At 44.1% G+C, this 19,021-nt stretch overlaps 1 protein-coding gene across 1 annotated transcript in view; it reads right to left on the bottom strand.

Moving 5' to 3' along the window:
• Nucleotides 1-19,020, bottom strand: part of SORCS1 (sortilin related VPS10 domain containing receptor 1) — a gene marked incomplete at its 5' end in the record, with an annotated part of 249,958 nt that extends 230,938 nt beyond the window's left edge. The window contains one exon of the mRNA XM_057375558.1: nucleotides 18,904-19,020. Coding sequence (XP_057231541.1) covers nucleotides 18,904-19,020 — 117 coding nt within the window. The remainder of the gene's footprint in view (nucleotides 1-18,903) is intronic.
• Nucleotide 19,021: the final 1 nt, after the last annotated feature.

The following is a 19,021-nucleotide window of genomic DNA, read 5'->3' on the forward strand; positions in this document are numbered from 1 at the left end:
CAGGAAAGTGAGAGCAGGAATGAAGCAGAAAACATCCCTGTGGAGCTCACAGCAAATGGAAAGTGCATTCAGCCAAGCACACTCTCTGCAGAGGAAGCAGCGCTCATGGACAGCACCCAGCAAAGTGACCAAAGAGCCACAAGACAGGGAGGGAGCCAAAGAGGACACGAATCACCCACCCTCGGCCAGGCACTTCAGGAAGGAGCAGTCTTGAGATTCACAGAGAGCAGCTCTTCACTGCCCCACATCAATGTGCTCAGAACAAATACAATGAGAGGGGAAAAACAAAGCCCAGAAGACCCAGGCAGGGCCTGTGCCTTGTGCATGTGGCACTCCTCTAACACAGGAATTTGTATTTGCACACCTCACAACCTGTGAGCCCTAGGAGACCTCCCCCATCTTAAATTTGGATCTTATGAACAGGGTATTTTAGGGCACCACAACCTCTGCAGAACCCAAGAACTGATGGATTCCATGAGAAGCAAGGAAAGGATTTTCRTGTTCACTCTACAGTTCAAGAAACTTAATGACAAGTCATGGGGATTTTCTGGTGAGCACAGGATCTCTGCAACAGGGCAGATAACTGAGATTTCCTGAGCCCCAGCTTAGAACCACAAGCACATGAACTACCCTGCCTCGCTTCTGCCTACAAGACAGCTTTTCCAGAAAGAAATACATACATWCATACCTGAGTACAAAATCAGATGCAAATCCCTTGCTCTACAGAACTCTGAAATTAGCATGGGGGAAGAGAAGAATACTCTTGAGCTGCAAATGAATAGAAATCAAGCTAATGTACAGCATATATTGCCGATTCTCTCATGCTTGAGTTTAAGCTCTGAAATATTAACCACAGTCATTATGGAAGGCTCACTCTTGACAGTGTGTCTTATGGTTCATTTACCAAGAGAAAATGGGTGCAATTTTAGCCAGTGTTAAAATTAATCTGCTTTTATCAGAGAAAGGAAAGTAATCCCACCTTACCAGCTCTGCTGCACTCTGAGACTAACAGAGACAGCAGGATTTAAATAACCAGGCTTTTTTGGTGAACCTAGGATTCTGTAGGTTTTCACTCATCTAGCTTGGAATATTTTTTCTCTGAGAGGAAGACCAACCACTTCACTCAGACAATCACAATTCCTACAAGGCCAAGTACAGTTCTGACCCTGAGCTCCCTCAAATTGGGTTGCAATAAGACTTTTAATTTTTCCTTTGGGGAAGGTCAGTTCTCAGAAGCCAATCAAATCTGTGATATCTGGGAAGAGCAAAGGCAGCAGTCACATTCTACTGTATCATCCACACACAGTCCCCAGAGTCACGGGCAAGAAGCTTCATAAATCCTTCCACACACACTGAATTCACCCAAACTTCTCTCTAAGCTCTTAAATTCCTGCTCCAGCCCTGCTTCAGGCAGAGATAAAGTTTCAACTGTTGCATGCCCCCTAGGCCAGAAAAGGTTTCCTGGGGAAAGAGGAGAAAGACAGGAGAGCCACAAGAACGCAGAGTTCCCACGTAAGTTCCCCATTAGAACAGTGCCTGAACTCACATTGGCTTCAGAGACCAAGCAGATCCCTCCAGTTCCTGTCTGTCTTCTTTCTCTTCTTTTTGCATTCAGAAAGTATTTTTTTTTTCAGTTCTGCTGCTAAACTTTAATCATTCACTCTCTAGGTTTGAGTTCTCTGTAGATTGCTTCTATTGACAGCAAATCCTAGGAGAATTATTATTTTTTATTAGTATTATTATTTCCCAGCACTGCACACATAACAATAGCTCTCTAGATACAGCAAAAAGATACGAGGAAATGAATGGAACCATAACTGCCTCATGTCTTTCATTTGAGACACTCTGGTTTTAGTCCTTTTGTTCAGAAACAAATTTAACAAGAATTTAGGAGCTGTGTGTTGGGGCTGAAATAAATTAGGTGAATAGCAGGAGAGGGAAGCCTGCTATGACTTCAAAGTGCAATCAACACAATGATGGGACTTCATGGACTAAGAAAACTAAGCCTGAATTTAATACAAATGGCTCCACTGTTATCAAAGGTTCTGTACAAGCTCTAATGATAATTCAATTGCATTGTTCACTGGGGAGAAGGTAGATGAAGATCATTTAATGTTTTATAATTAGCAAAATATTTCATCCTGGCTGTAATTTATCTTCTGTATGAGGGAGCAGGAGTGGTGTCAGAGGCAGGCTGCAGGTAGCTGTGGCTTTGTGGACAAACTCAGGTTTTGCTCAAGCACACACCAGGGGCAAGGCTGTGCAGGGCCAATGGATACCATCAACTGGAAAATTCTTGTCAAGATTTCTGTTCCCCTCATGTTTCCCCTTTACATAATGGATGGGATTGCTGGAACATTTTGCTGATAAGGCTGGGCTGAGAATAAGCACTTCTCCCACATACCTTAAAATATTGTTTTTCTATTCCAAAGTGAACWCTTCCCAATTTATTTAGAAAGTTAGGGGGATGCTGAAGTGGATTAAAAGGCAGGACAAGTTCCAAGCCCTGTCTTGAACAAAACAGCACCTAATCCAAAGAGAATCATAGGGAAAGCCTGGCATGTCAGTGAAAATGCAGCACAGGACACTATCCCATGCTGTGCCTTAACCTCACCAGAGTGGCAGCTACAGCACCTTCACCCTCTGGGAAGACACTGCTTGGCATTTTCTGATCTGTTGGTGATCTCACTTGTCCTGGGGCACCAACAAAGAGTGGTGCTGGTGCAGCAGGTGAGAAAGGAGAAGTTCTCCATGTCATTCACCAACACAAGTGTCCATCCTCACTCACTCACACACACCAGGGACCACTGCACTCTTAACCAGAGTCAAACATATCCTTGACAAATCTGGACCAGACTCCACCCTTAACCAGAGTCAAACACATCCCTGGCAAAACTGCCAAGGAGAGTGGCGGATCCACAGATTTCACATCTCAAATCATGCAGAAATTAAAAGAACCCTTTTAACTTCAAGGCACATATTTGAAAATCTTCTAAGTAGAACCACGAACAGCAGTGTGAGTTCTCTTCTCCAGAAGGAACTGCACACTATGAAGACAGAAGGTCTCCTGCCAAAATATGGGCTGGAAGGAAGGTACTTGTGKGTTAATGTGGGTGTTGGCACATCTTCACAAGAAGCAAGCCAAGCTGTGTTTCACTTTCACAAGTTAAAGAAGTTGGAATGAATGGGGGAAAGAAGGGGGAGGACATTAAAAAAAAAAAAAAATCAATTGGAATAGGAGAAATCACCTTTGAAAGAAGCCAAGAGTCAGCCCCTGATAAGTGCTGTTGTAWTTCTTGGTGATCCTAGAGACTCCCAGCCCCTTGAGATGATAACTGCAGGATATCAGGTGCTAGAAGCTGCCTCTTTGTGCCTTTTGTAACACACCAAGCCATTTAAAATCATCTCTTTGCCACCAGCTGCCAACACCAGTTTAAAAGAAAAAAAAGAAAACCCAACAAAGAAGCAATGCCATAGTGCAAGCTTCTGCAGGCAGACATGCAAAAGCTTCAGCTGGAAAAAATCTGAGGATTTAAGCGAAGCATCTCACACTAGCACAATTCAAAGAGGTATTCAAACATAGCCCTTCTGTGGTAACTGTCCACATGAGGGCTCCTCAACCTGAAGTCGAAAATACACTTTAAATGCACAAGTGAAGGTAAGATAAACACAAGTACGTGARGTAACCTTCTGCAAGCCAAGACATCTGACATTGCCCCTCCTTAGCTCAACAGTGACAGCCCATTGCACCTTGTGTCTGAGCCTCAAATCCAAGCCAGGCTGAAACATTCTGCTGTGACTGCACTGTCAGCCACAGGAGAGCTCAAATTTCTAAYTCTCCAGGCTCAAATGGCAAAAATGCACCACGGAAGATTTCCTCACAGAGCACAGGAAGATGCTTTATCCACAGTAACCTTTATCACAAAGATACAGGAGGGCCTAAAGGCTGCTGGGTTTGCTTATATATTCCTTCTGAAACCTAAAGTTGTGACCACAGACTTTTGTTGTCTCCAAGTATTTTGCTCCTTTCTGAGCCCAGACAGCATCTCTCCCACTGTAAGAGCTTGTAGCTCTACAAGTAGCCAGGCAATTCCCTGCCAAATGCAAGAAGGTAAACAAAATACATCTCTCCTGGCAAAACRTCTCCACACCAATTTGTGTAATTGCCCACATCCCTGAAGAGGGCCTGGTTCACATATTTGAGCTCTGACTCTGAGCAGTGCAATACAATTAAATCAGATTCATCAGACACAACTCACTGGCTCATATCAAACCTCCACAGGTGGTGGCTAAGAAGGGTGACTCTCATTCAGAGATGCTGAGAACAAAGAGCTGGGAAAGGCACAGCATGGAAAGCCAAAGGTAAATTCTTTCAGCTATGCCTGCCCTCCAGCAGCCCCTCTGCCCACTGAGTATGAAATTTTGGCTAACAACGTTAATATCTTCCAGTGTGTTTCCTTATCAACTCCCCCAAGCTGTTTTACCGAGACATAATCAGGTTTCTTTACTTTTATCCTGCCTCTTAGCTTCTTTCTGTGTCTTTTGTTACCAGCCAGTGCTTTTACAACATCTAAGTCCAAAATCCMCAACAGAAAAATTCACACTCCTTCTCGAAAAGCTCATGCCTTTCTCCTTGCATGAAATCAATCCAGCCATCTGCATCTAGAATAGTGTTCKTTTCCCTCTAGAGTGTCTTTCTATCCAGTTCTGAAGCTAAARCCACTGTTAAAACCTATTATTCTGGTTGTATTACCCCAATCCACAAACCTTGCCTTCTCCCTRATTTTCCCCTGCCTGCTCTTTCATTTCTCTAGGCCACGTCCCACAAACTCAGCTTTGTAACACCATCACGTTATTCTGCTCCACCATTATTCTGCCCCATTCACTTTATTTCCAAGTCAACATTTCAGCACACCATTTTCCACCCTCCCTTATTCTGCCAGGATTCTCTCATTCTCCCCATTACCAACAACAGAAAGGCTTCCTACCTGGGCAGGACACGTTTCTTCCTCAGCACCTCCTCACTGGTAGAAAACACTTCAGACAAAGATGGTTTTTCCTTCAGTTGCAAGCACTCAACACCAGCTTTGCTCAAAGGTTACCAGCAGCCACAAGTTAGCTTCTCTGGTAGGAAAAAGCCGATCTTCAGCCGCAGAGCTTCATAAACTTTTACAAGAAACCGTCAACTGCCTCCACTTACCCCTTATATATATCCCTGGTCCTTAATCACTTAACTCTTTCCACCTGAGAAGGCAGGGAATTGCATCCAGCTGGCTCCTTGAGCCTGTTTACACCCTGAGAGCTTCCCTCACCTTCCTTCAAATTGCCTTCTRCTGCTTCTCCCACACCCTAAAATCAATGCTCATCTCATGCCTGTTTGTGCCCATCTGTATCTTCTTTATTGTTATTTTTTTTCCTTTCAAAAGTTAATTATTTAAATCACAAAAAAACTTTACTAGGCTGAACCAGGTGAAACCAGGTGATCACATAATCAATGTATTTGTAAACCCCATATTTCTGCTGTTCCTTATTGCCTGTGCACACATTGAGAAGCAGCAAATATCCACCCTACCTTCCCCCTGAGAAAGGCCACTGCAATCGAGTTATCTGATTCCTACATAAAGCAATCCAGAGCATTCCTTGGAACACTTTCTGCACTGAGGTGGCTGCAGCTGCCTCCCAGATCATGGCTAACCACGATGGTTGGTTCTTTAAACCAGGAATCAAATATTTGTCTTTAAAGCATTCCAGTGTTTTAAAAWGAAACATGGTATGGGATTTGCAATTAACAGAGAGGAGACACCTCCTTGTTCGACACTAAAACAATGTCAGTGATTCACACCTTGAGGAGGCTCCTGCTTGAGTGGAAATTGCRCACCTTGGGATGTGGGCTGTCAATCTGCTCAGCAGTAAAAGGGTCAGAGTGGTGAAAAGCAGCTATTTGGGCTTTCAAAAATGTTTCTCTTGCAATTSACTCTCCCCTTGAGCTTCTGTCTAKTTAACAAATAGTGARGCTGCCACRCTTCTSATTTTCCTCAGTAAAAGCTAAGACTGTTTCAGGAACAAAAAGCAGTATTTGATATTTACATTCCCTGCACCATAACACAGCAGCCAATGAAGATCATCTTAAGGCAAAAAATTGCCAAGATTAATTTAAAAACCACCCTCCTAGCTACATTCTCCATCCGAATTTGTCAGAAGCCAGCATTTCTGTTCTGAGGGATTCAGACAGGCTCATGCTTGGTTTCAGTCCCRAGAGGGAAAGGCAAGATCATTAAATTTCCTATGAGTATCAGTAAATATTTTTCATCTGATAGTCAATAACACCAACGCATTTCCTTTTAATTATGTCAGAACATTAAACATTAATTTTAAACATACAGAGAGAGGTGGTTCTGGACACTCCAACAATTATCAGTGATAAAATCCCCACGAGTGGTTCAGAAAGGAAAATACTGTATTGCCTTTGAGACTCCCGTCAGACCTGCCTTTCTGCAGCACCTTCACTGCCCAAAAAACTTCAGCAAAAATCCTCTGGTTATTCTCTCCATGCCACCAAGGAAACTCAGCCAAGAGGAGACGGAAACCAAATCTCTCCAGGACAGAAAAATACAGCTTTGAATACACAGGCCCATTACCAGAAGTGAGGGTCAAAAAGGACAGAGGAAYAAGAAACTTTTACAGTTATTCTTATAAATTTGGAATAAAAGATGTGTCCACCATGTTGTCACAATTTTGGTGCTAATGCAAGTCAATTGCCAAGGTTTCTCACTACAGCTTTTGACACTATCAGAATGCAGACAATTTTGGTTGATATTTCAGCRTAGAAAATGTCACTGAAAATGACATACCTCCAAGAAATTTTCTGATTTTGACTAAACTWTATTTTCTAACAGAAAATTCTTCTGACAACTTTCTTCCCCCTGACAACTTTCTTTCTGCAAGTGACTCTAATATTAGTTTTTAATGACTTATGCGTCTCAGTGGTGTTTTCAATTCACTGACGTCATCTGTCCTGTGTAAACTCAACACAGAGGGTGAATATTTAAAACTATGTGTCATCTATCTTCTTCTGTCCTCACTGTGCCACTGAATTCATTCCCCATCCTTCATTATACCATGTATTGCCACAATGAAATATTTTCATCGCCTAGCAGCTGCTACTGCATAATGTATTTCTGGATCAGCTGAGTAGCTTGTTAGGAGGAAAATTTACTAATGAGTTAAAATTTAATTTGTCTTGTGTCATCCCAGTTCAGACATCAACCACACAATGGCATATATTTAAGCAGAAGCCCAAAATTACAGACATCTTTTCTCTTTTCTGAACTCTCTCCAGCAACAATCTCCACATATGTCCTTATTTAAACGAAATGATCTCTATATAAAGGATTAACTACAGGTTTCCTGAGTAACATTTTATAATGAGATGCTGATTCTTTTGTAYAATATTCTCTGCTCCTCATAAAATTTCTCAAAAGTATTTCTTTCCCCTACTTGCTCATAAGGGTTTGTTTCACACCAAAATTCACCTTGCCAAATGCAAGATTTCTCAGAAATTACTCTTTCTGCCTGGACTTTTGATATCTCAGTGTCAGGAAGGAATAGAGATGGATTCTTCTACTTGCCTCAAAGCAGTTCTTGGCTTAGATGAATTCTGATTTATGTGAGTGGAAAAGGCACAGACTCCACATTTCTCCTCAACTACTTCATCCTGAGATGGTGCCAGATGCAATGGAGGTARGAGATATGGGAAGGATGGAGCAAGGCAGGCAATGAAATTTTCTTCCCTTTGTGTGTGCATTTCTCTTTCAGTCTGACAGGAACACTGGTGATCTCTTAACTCTTTTTGGAAGGACCATTGRAAAGTATTTGAGGATTGTTTTCTTATTTTGCTTTAAAGCCATCCCTCAGATGCCTCAGTGATAAGCCTSCCTTAAGAACTTTGACAGCACTGAAGAAAATTGGTGCTGCTGTACCCAGGACAGACACCACCAGCAATTTAAAAAGGACATGCACAGCCATCAAAGCACAGGCAGATAACCCAGAGCACAAACATTTCCCAGAAATGCTTGTTCTGCTTAACATCACTTCAAAAGTTCTAAGAAACATCAGAATATGTTTGGTTAACTCTGCTTTAAGAGAAATGTGATGTTCACCTGCACTGAAGCAGTATTTCACCTCCCCTGTTAGCCGTGGTGAAAACACAGGTGTAACAAACAWGACAAGACAGGACAGAGAAGGAGGACTGGACAGCAGCATGAAGCAACTCTGCTTGGGATAAAACTAAAAGGAGATTGAGAAGCAAGTGGGAAGCACCAGAAATACTCTGTTTCTCTCTCTGAGTCCATGCACAGGTCAGACAAACCATCGGTACGGATGTTATTTGTGCCACTGGAGGGATGCTGTGTGTAGTTATACCTCGTGTACAGACAAACTTCCACACTGCAGTGACACTCTGCATCCTTGTCCAGCTGGAAGGGACACGGCAGATGGACCCAGCAGGATCCCCATTCCTGCTGAAGGCTCCAGGCTCTCCCCTGTGTGAGGAGCGCTGTCCCTGCCGGCTGTGCAGCTCCCGCTGCCAACTCCTGCAGCATCCCGGCTAATTGCTGCCCTGGGCTGCCACGGGAGCTCAGGTTTGACAGCATCAGTGCAGGTGCCCTGGCCCGTGRGCTGACCTGCTCATCATGGCAATTATCAGGGTTCTGCTCACCCTTCATTAACACAGAAACTCGTGCCTGCCCCGGCCCTGCTGCATCAAGGGGAAGCATCAGCGCTCGCACACCTACACACAGGTGTGCGCGGCTCTTTTCTCACATGTTTACTGTTTATCCTGTTTTTTTCAGGAATCACACTCAGAACGTGTTGCTGTCTGAGCTGTCATTGCCTGTCACATTACAATGACGATGGCTGCTTTCAGAAGCCAGTTCAGGTTGTTTAATCATCGCTTCCCTCCAAGCTGTCCATCACGGGGTGGTCGCCAGGCAACAGCATCAACAGACAGGGCTGTGGGTGGCTGATGAGGAGGAGGAGGACGATGCAGCACACATTTGCAGGGAGGAAGAGCTCACGTTCCCATGGGAGAAGGAGGTATGAGAGCTGCTGAGCCTCTCTCTATCYGATGGGATCCCAGCCTGCAGCATTGTGAAAGTGACAGAGATTTCAGCAATTGCTGAACCCGGGGTTTGGTGGAGGRAGAAAGATGGCAGGAGCCTGGCCCWTGGCACAGCAGYGCAGAGCTGSRTTTCCTTYCCTCAGCTCTTGTAGGTGCCATGGGCCAACTCCCTCCATCACAGGTGGGATGGCAGGGCCAATCCCTCACGGGCACAGACTGAGGTATTCCTCCTGGAATCAACCACATTTACTCCTTTAACAACTTTAAAGTGAGTTGTTTTGGAGTGGRTGAGAAGTTTCTGGTGAAAAAAAGGAAGATCACATTGTCACATATGACAAAAGTTGAAAATAAAATGGAAGGCAACACCAAAYAGGAAGCTTTTCATCCAAAAGATGAGCTGGAGAATGTTTTTGTTTGGTTTTGTTTCAATTTTTGTTTTCTAGGATATACAAAATTAAAGTCATTTGTTACTGAAACAAACACACAGGTTGCATCAAAGCATCCTTCAGTTACAACAGCCTAAATATTTATTACTGAGCTTCATCAGTAGTGACACRAGGTCACTGGATCCAGTCTAAGTCCAGATCTACACTGGCCACATCTATACTCTTCTCATCTCTAGCCCAGGTTATGTCACTCGTAATATATTCAGGGGTGTGTGGAAACACGAACCCAAATCAAGTGAAGAAGGTGTACTGSAGTCCGTCCCCATGGTTCAGTCCTCAGACAGAATAACATCTCAGGGAATAACCACTCCCCAAACTTCTCTAACATGGTGRCATTTCACCATGGACTTAAACTTCATTTTGAAATTAAGCTTAATGCACCTGCTGTTTTGCTGCTGTGTCTCTTACTAACCTGTTTATCCCATCCCTATTATAAAAAAAACATTATAAAGTCTCAATCAAAATAAGATCTCACTTTTATTTGCAGATAACCATTTCCAAAATTTGGTTTTGTTTCCAATAATGATTAATTAAAAAAATTTATCTTTTATCTACAGGAATGTATTTTTTAATTGGCAAACTGAACTGAAAGCAACGGAAAGCAAACTAATTTTCCATATCACGTTCCTTGGTATACAGAGCTTGATTTTTGGCATAAGTATTATTTTTGCACCAGAAAAATATATTTGCACTTACCTATAAGTAAACACTTAATAAAGTCCTCAAATATTTATTTGAATATTCAGTGGAATTCACTTTTCCTACATTTGTTTTCAGAGAATATCCAGTGAAAGGCACTGGCACCATTTTTGGCCAAGACAGGGCACATTGAGCTGTTTCTGAAAATTTAAACTGACCCAGTGACACACAGAGAAAGGGAGTATATGACCTCTTTCATCTACTGAAATTATACTTTGTAGTTAAAAGAAAAATTTTCCAGGCAAAGTCCAAATGATTAAATGGCATCCATTTCCACATTAGTGAGGAATTTCCCACTGCTTTCTGAATCACGAACTTTATTACTTCACCCCCAATAAAAAAAGCGCACGTGACAAAACCACATATTGAGCAGGGGCAATTTATGGAGATAAAAACATGCCTACATTTATTACATAAAATATTTTCCTTGAATTACTTTCTCAACCTCAAATTTAGTGGGGGAGGTGAGAATGGGGGCAAAAAGAGAAACATTTGAGAAAAGACATGGCATATCTCTGTTGGGTTATCTGAATAGCCTGAGAATTTCTAAGGAGCTTTTCACTTCCAGACGTGCATGGAAATTCCCTGGAAGAGCTCATGGCACTRCTGTCCTCACAGGATCAGCAGCAAAGGTGATCCCAAAGCTCACACAGTCAGGATGTGAATGCTGACACRGGGTTGGAAGCTGGTGTTGTGAGGGATCAAGAGCTGCCCCCGTACAGGTAAACACTCTCCACCTAAAAAGCCCAAACGAGATGAAGGGGTTAACTCTGAGTTTTCCCRACAGGAAAAGAGAAATGACAAGGTCCCTGACTCCCTTGACCTTCGTGCCCCTGCAGAAACAGCTCTGCCCCAAACACAGCTCAGGGAGAGAGCACTGGMGGGCTCATGTTGGGGATGCTTGGCACTGGCATCCCCCACAGCTGCTGAAATGGGTGCAACTTCCCTCCTCCTTTCCTCACACCACCAAAATCTCCACGTCCTTCCTCAGCCTCTTGCTCCTCACCCATCCCATGTTGGGGGCACCTCAGCACAGCTCTCCTGAACGTYCCTGGTGTGGCAGCACAAGGAGTCCAGAGGCAGCTCCAACACCAGTGTGACTCACAAGAGAACATCACTCCCCTATTGAGGGGCACGATGGGAGGTTAGATTAAGTTCTTAGAGACCCTCTAAAAGCAGGAAATTACATTTTAGGACATATCCTAAAATATCCTGTTCCTTCTGAAAGTACTTTTCTTTTATGCTCCCCAAGGAGAGGAAGTACAGTACCAAGAAAAAGTGTTATTGTGTTACCAGTGCTGAGAATTAGGGATTAAGGGCTCTTACRTTAACTGCTGTTTGATTTAAGACCCAGCCAAAAAAAATTCCAAGTGGCACAAAAATCATTTTACTGCATCAACTTTTATATGCATTTGAAATTCCAAAATAATTACTTTATCACCCGGTGCTGCCATTTGAATTAGAATCAAGGTCCATTTTCATTTAACACAGAAATGTCAATTAGAGCTGCGRGAGTCATTGATTTTTTGGTTTGCTGGCCAGGTATAAAAAAATAATTGAGAAAAAAAAGCACCTTGTGTCAGTCTTAATTTCTTCTCCTCCTTRGACATGTAAACCTGAATGTAGCTTTGCATCTGGATGAACAGGATCCAGTACACACAGCTTTTAYGATAACAGCAGTTACCTAAATATGGAAAATACCCTTTGAGATGCTCTACAACTCCCAGACCTGGACATCAGGTGGGACACAGCTCCCAGAGGATGCCCTTGCCCTGTGAAGCAGCAGCCAGAGGTTAACACCATCTCAGGTGTCACTGGATGCCTCTGTCCAGGACACTGAATCAAGGTTTTGTATCACTGGATCATTTTAAAATATAGAATATAAGAATCAGAAATCCATTCCAAAAAACACTGCCTTGATTCAATAAAATAAAAAAAAAAAAAGAGTTACATTTCACTGTTAAACTGCCACAATTTGGGCTTGTTTAGAGCTGTTTCTCAGGAGCCTTGGAATCAAAGGAAAATCAATGTGAACCTACAAAACGCTCTGGCCAAGCTACAACAGCATTTTCCAGAGAAAGAGGTCTTTAATGGGGCRGTTTCTCTGCACAACACGAGGGCTGTATTCACTCTGACATGGATGACAGGCCCAGAGGATGTGGGATTGTCCACGGCCAGTGCTGACCTTGCAGCCCTTCATATGTGGAGCTGTGTCACAGCTGAGTGGGTCAGAATGGTCTCTCACCCCTCCAGAATGAATTCAGCACTTCTGACCTCCCTGCTTCCCCCTCTGGACTGACTCCACCACGACCGCCAGGTCAGGGAAATACAAACGTCCTATTTGAAGGCAGGAGCAAAGGGAGAAGCCCATTTTCTATTATAAAGTACTGTATTAAGGAGATTGAAAGCTATAACCCGATTGCTTTACACAGTTTATGGCCTCTCGATAGTGCATGAATGCCAGTTGCAACTGTCAGAGCTCTTCCATTATTCTCCTTAATCTCCCCTTGAGATGGGATTTGCATATCCCACCTGTCAGAGGCAGCAGCTCCTCACTGTCTCCCAAACTCTTTCACACAGGCCAGAATCACACAGTGACAAGCCTTTCTTCTAGTCCTCACACATTCTCTTTCACTTACTGCTTCCTCTCSGAGCACGGCTCTTCTTATTAACAACTTCCCATGTATCCTATTTCATATTCTGTATATGAAAAGCCTGTGTTTTATCCAGTCAAGGAATATAGCTAGAGCTGGACTGCAACAGAAGAAAGGAATACTATGGCTGTTGAGTCTTTTTTTTTTTTTTTTTTGAAAAATCAAACACACACAAGAAAAGAAAACCCCAAAAACTCTCAAGAGCTCTGGTTAAAGGAATAAAGTCCTACTCAGTCACACGAAATTTAGAGGAGGTTTCATATCTAGAATGAATGTGAAGTATTTTATGATTTAACAGTACTAAATATAATCAAGAAGACAAAAATTTGAAGCAGAGGGCTTTAAGCAATATTTTCATTTGATTTGATTTTTTTTTCTCATTTTAATTCCCATTTTTGTTTCCTAACTTTTTATTCAGCCCTTCCAAAATATGTTCTCAGTAGCTCTACCAAGAGATTAGCCTGAAACAGTCTCAGCATCCGGTGCATTTATACTCCTAATACTATTATATATTCTTGTAATGTGTACAGAATACAGACTCCATCTCACTGAAGTATATTAATGCCAGCATCCTCCTTGAATGAATCTTTTTTTGGGACACTCTAGGAATCAACCTCAATATTAAGAAAACTGACCCTGGGTTCATTCCTCACTGTGGGTCTCACTGAGCATCTGGCTCTGGGTTCCACATCACATTCATTACCTTAAAATTCTTCATTTATAACGATTCAATTGTCACGGGAGGAAGGGAGTGATGGGCTATTGCAGCATCATACAGCATAATGTTGGTCACTCATGGGATGGTGTTGGCACATTTTCATTCATCCCTGATAGTTTTATTTTGAAGCCACAGCTCTGCCAGCAAGGACAGAAAAAGGCTATCAGTGATATCCTCTTGCATGAACATTTGGGCAAAGTCTTCAAGTGAGATGTGAAAAAAATATTTCATTATGGTCCACCTGTCTGGACTGAACAGAATAACTGGTAATTTAAGGTACTTTTGCCATGTCTTTACTGCCTCCCTTGTAAGAAGGAATACATTTKTTATCATCTTCATCCATCAAAAGCAAAACTCAGATTCGAATTCTTGGGAACCTGACTACTAGAAATTCAGAGTTCACTTTCCACAACCTGGTGTACAAGCAGATACAGAAAGAACAGCGCTTGCTCGATTTAGCAAGCCAGAAGCTGAAAGGGAAAATCATCATTCTGTAAAATAATTCCAGGGGATGTAAGTGCCAGGGAGGGAAAATAATTCCAATTAAAAGGAGCACACAGAAATGAAAAAAAAAATTAATCTGAATTGCCCAATGGCAACATTAGAATGGAAATGAGGAAGAAGTTTCCAACAGTCGGGAGAAAAAGGCTTGGAACAGCTACCCAAAAAGGAAGAAGGCAATAGAAGGGAGAAAGGGTCGATAGACACCCAGCTATTTTGTAGCTGTTCATAGTCTGATCAGCTCATGGCTGTAGGGTGCAGTACTGTGTGCCTTTCTAGAAGTTCCTCATTTGTAACAGAAAATCCAACAACAGTTTCTTCACAATTACTTTGTCCAGGACAAAATACAGTGCATGGGAAACACAAAGGTGCATTGTTATTCTGCCTTAACCATGCCCAGTTTGTCCTGTCAATACCATTCASTAACATCTTGCAAGCAATACCTAATGCAGAGTCTCATCTTGCCTAAAAGCTCTCTCAAGAGACTTAACTCTTCCCCTCTTGTCCAGTGTAATCACCTGACAACAGCAATGATGACCTTGCAGGCTTCATCCTGCACTGGACCCATCACTTTTATTGATCTTCTGCTGTGGATGGAATATAAAACCTGGCTGSCCATGGTTGTTTCTCATCTTCTCCCAGCTCCACCTCTGGATCTCCATCAGTCTGCTGAGGACCTGCTGCTGGGGAGGCCCTACAAAAGCTCAGCTTTGTCTTTCCAACAGAAAATCACATCACAGAAGCCTGAGCCCGCTCATTAAAGGTACCACGATCATGTAAAAGCCAATCCCAAGGAATACCATATGACCAATAGCCAATGACATGCTAGGATTCTCTGCCACACATTTTGAGATCCACACCAACATCCAGCCAGGACAGCACTTAGTCCAGGACAAGACAACAATAAACTACCATTATAATAAATAAATGTGAAACCCATGCTGCTTTCCTTCACAGCACCACATTACAGCACCAGCTGTAGCATCAAGACACTCACCCAAACTCCCTCACCTTTCAGCCTCCTCCAGTTTTTTTGCTCTTTCTCAAGAATACTTTCAAATGAACAAGTAAGGCACTGATCTCACTCCAAGCCAGCTTAGGACAAAAGCAGTCTTCATTTTTTGTAACCTCTGAAAAGCATCTGTATCCCAAAATTTCATAATGGACATCACCTAGAGACTTTGCTGCTCTCCATGAAAGTCTCTCTCTTTTAGCTCCACACATAAATCTCTGCTAGCTGTTTTCCCCTACTTTACAGTATGGCATTAAGGGAGCTATGGGGACTCCAAGCCTGCAGTGTCAGGATACACCACACCCATAATGTTTGACATCTCCGTGAGCTAGGAAACCTGCCAACTTCCACACCCATGATGACCTTTCTCAGTGGTGCAAAAAGGCAGGAGATCTCACTTGTGTACCTTGTAGCAGAGATTTCAGAAAGATTTCAGCTCACATGAACTTTTATTCTGGTTTTATAGTGGATTGGAAGGACCCTCAGGATGTATCAATGCAGAAGGTACAACCAGGACCCATTTAGAGATTCAATAGTTTAGGATTTTATTCTGTTGTCAGAATTACTCCATGCAGGGTGCTGGCTTGGGCCAGTTAGCACCTTCCTGGATCATTCCCAGTCTGAGACTCAGTGCAAGCCAAAGCCCCTTCCCAGCACCCACTTCTGCAGCTGCCACTCTTCTCTGTCTTGCAGAGTGAAAGAGCTCAGGATTGTGSAGATGCCAGACAGCTTTGTGTGGCCTCTCACCCCTCCAATGGAACCAGGGAAAACCTGAGGAGCACCTGAATTTTAATATAACACTGGATACACTTCTGATTTCATCCTCACCMGTCATTTGACAAGCCTGGCTCCCTACACCACTGCTCTCTTCTGGGGAACTCCTGTGACTCCACCAGGGAAACAAGGTACACTGGAGGGATTAGGGAATATGTGAACTGTGTTCCTACAGATGAGCAGTGTCTGGATATGAATGTAGATTTGGAGAGCAAGCTGTGCAGGGAGTACCTAAAATCACTGATGGGCCAAAATAAGCACTGATCTAAAACTATTGATGTTAATGGAGTTACACCTGGATGACTTTGGCTATTATTTATTATTCTTATTTTACCTGTGGCCGAGCATACAACGAGTTCAGGGCAGAATGCCATCAGTTCAGTGGTGCACATATTCAATAYGAATTCACAGCCAAGCCTGAGAGAAGCTGCAAACACCCAGAACAATCCCACACAGAAATCAGGAGTCCTTTCAGGAGTTCTCCTCCACCAGCAGTATTGCAATTATATCCAAACCACTACCAAAACAAGGATACAAGGAACCACAATGAGGCTGACAGGATAAGGCATACTGCAACAGAAAAACCTGGTGGTAACAATGCTTTAATTTTCCAGTTTTTTTCCACCTAATGGGCTTTCAAGTATTTTGAGCTTGATTTTTTTTTATTTTTCCTGTACTCACACAGATGCTGCAAACTCAAACTGCCCCTCTACCTGGGCAAAAGTTGTTTGACAGCAGCACTTAGAGAGCACATAAGAATGAAAATGACAAGAGTGTGTTGCATCCCTGTGCCACAGCATGGAAACTCCAGGAGGGAGCTGCTGCTGTTGGAGTTCAGGCAGGGCACTGGGGTTACACAGCATTCTCACCAGCAGCACCATGGGATCCTCTGTGGCCCCTATGCAGACAGAACTATGTATGTTGTACCCTAAAGGAAGCGTTTCACCCCAAGGCCATCCCACTCCCAACTCCATCACAGAGGGGTCCCCAAAATCTCCACACAGGGACAGCGCATCAGTGCCACTTTGGGCTTCCTCCTGAACAAACACCACTGCCTCAGCTGAGCCTGGACAAGGCTGTTGTGCATCCAGCCCTGCTGGGGCCCAGCTTCAGTGAGTGCTGTGAGGGGGCTGCAAGCACAGCACGAAACAGAACAGCACTGCCAGAGGCCCCGCAGCGCAGGGGGAGCATAATAACCCTGCACACAATGCAACCTGCAGCTCTCGGGGAAGGACAGTCACTAAACGTTTCCCTACAGCTCCCTGAACACATTTGTACACCAACACACTCAGAAAGTAAATCAGACCCTGACAACTGCAGCCCACTCTACCACAGTGGGCAGAAACACATATGTATGTGTACCTAAACACATATTTAACAACAGTAGATRTGTCTTGGAAAATATACAGGTGAAACATAATTGCAGTGACAGACCAGAGAAACTGCTGCCTGCTGAATGATTTTTTTTTTAATATCAGAATCTTTTTTCTTAGCAAATGGGTCACTTGAAACCAGCGTCAGCCTCGATTCAATTTGTGTGAAAAGACCTGAGCTCCAAAAAGGCAGCTTCTGTTCATACAACTATTTAAGAACAGTCTGGCTGAGTTGTGAAGAAAGGGGAAGGTCCTTCAAAATGGAAATGACAACTATTCCCCTGTCAATTAATTGATTAAAAAGTTCCTGATGAGATGGTAAAACCATGTCCCAATTAACTAGGGYTGAACCCCACAGCGAGGTCCTTACGACATCCGCTGCAATGCTAAATTGAGTAGCTCAGTACAATCTATACCAAAAGGAATTCATAATGACTAAACTATCATTTCAAAATGTTACCATTCTCTTAGTACTAAAAGCTGAAAGGGAGGCCAAAAATTGCTGCCAAGCARCCAGAAACCTTCTGGCATTCCAGCTGCAGACACCTTAGACACCCCGAGTCCCTGTTTCTCCTGGGAAGTTGTGTGGGCAACAGTCACGTAGTGGCAGCATCCCCTTCTCCCTCATTAGCATTCTGCTGGCTGTCTCTAAGAGGCAAAGTTGGACTTTTCAAACAGACAGACCCCTCTACTTTTGCTGGTCCACAAGGGCAGGCAGAAAGCACTCCAAGCAACTCACCCTGCCTTCCTTGGGCCTCAGCCCTCAGCTCCAGGCACCCCTGCAGCAGAGGCCAGAGGGACACAGTGCCCAAATTAACCTGCTAACTTTGGTGTCTTGGCTATTGCTCCAGCCTGGAAACCAGCTGCCTGCTTCTCTGACCTGTTGTGTCCTGCTTGGCTCAGGTCAGAGCTGTTCTGAGACACAGAAAGGTTATGTTCTGTTCTGCTGTTCCTGAGACACATGCAGGTTATGAGGAAGAAACAAAACTCTCCTGTTTAACACCTTGGTGACAAGAGGCAAAAAGCATCTTTATCCCCCACACAGAGACACCTCGGAGGCAAAGTCCTGAAGCCTTCCAGCATCTCCACATCAGCAGAGCCTGGGGATGGCCCCTTGGGCTGATGTGGGCCCCTACAGCCGGCAAAAGGAGAAGCAGCAGCAGAAGGATTTTCCCCGGGCATCCTTAGAGCCGAACCTCCCGGCTCCCGGCGAGGGCTATCCTGGGGAGAAGGCGGGATGCGAAAGCGGATCCCCCTGAAGCGACCCTTCCTTCCCCCGGTGGCAGCGCTGGATCCCGCTCTGCTCCGGGCCGAGGGACACGGGGCCCGGAGGGGGATGTGCTCAGCGGGCGGGCGGGTGGCGGAAAGTTTTTCTACTCCAGAAGAATGGCCCTTTTGAAGCCCTTCTGCCCCACTGCACACTGCTAAGCGAAGCCAATCCCCGGCGCCCGGAGGCGCAAAATCCCCTTCGAAGAAGAAAAACCCGGCACCCCCCACCCCCGATTACACACACACGGGGGATGGGGAGGGGGAGGGAAAAAAAAAAAAATGGGGGAAGGGGGGAAATAAGGAAAGCACGGAGCAGCCGCCCCCGGCCGCGGTACTCACGCTGCTGTTGTGGCCGGACCAGTGCACCATGGCCTGGTTGTGCGCCGAGTCTCCGGCCAGGGCGAAGGTGGTGCTGCCCAGCCGCAGCTCCTCCAGCCCGAAGCGGGCGGCGCCGCCG

The sequence above is a fragment of the Malurus melanocephalus genome, unplaced genomic scaffold, assembly GCF_030028575.1.
Source record: "Malurus melanocephalus ecotype Western Australia unplaced genomic scaffold, MMel_1.1 scaffold_252, whole genome shotgun sequence".
Lineage (NCBI taxonomy): Eukaryota > Metazoa > Chordata > Aves > Passeriformes > Maluridae > Malurus > Malurus melanocephalus.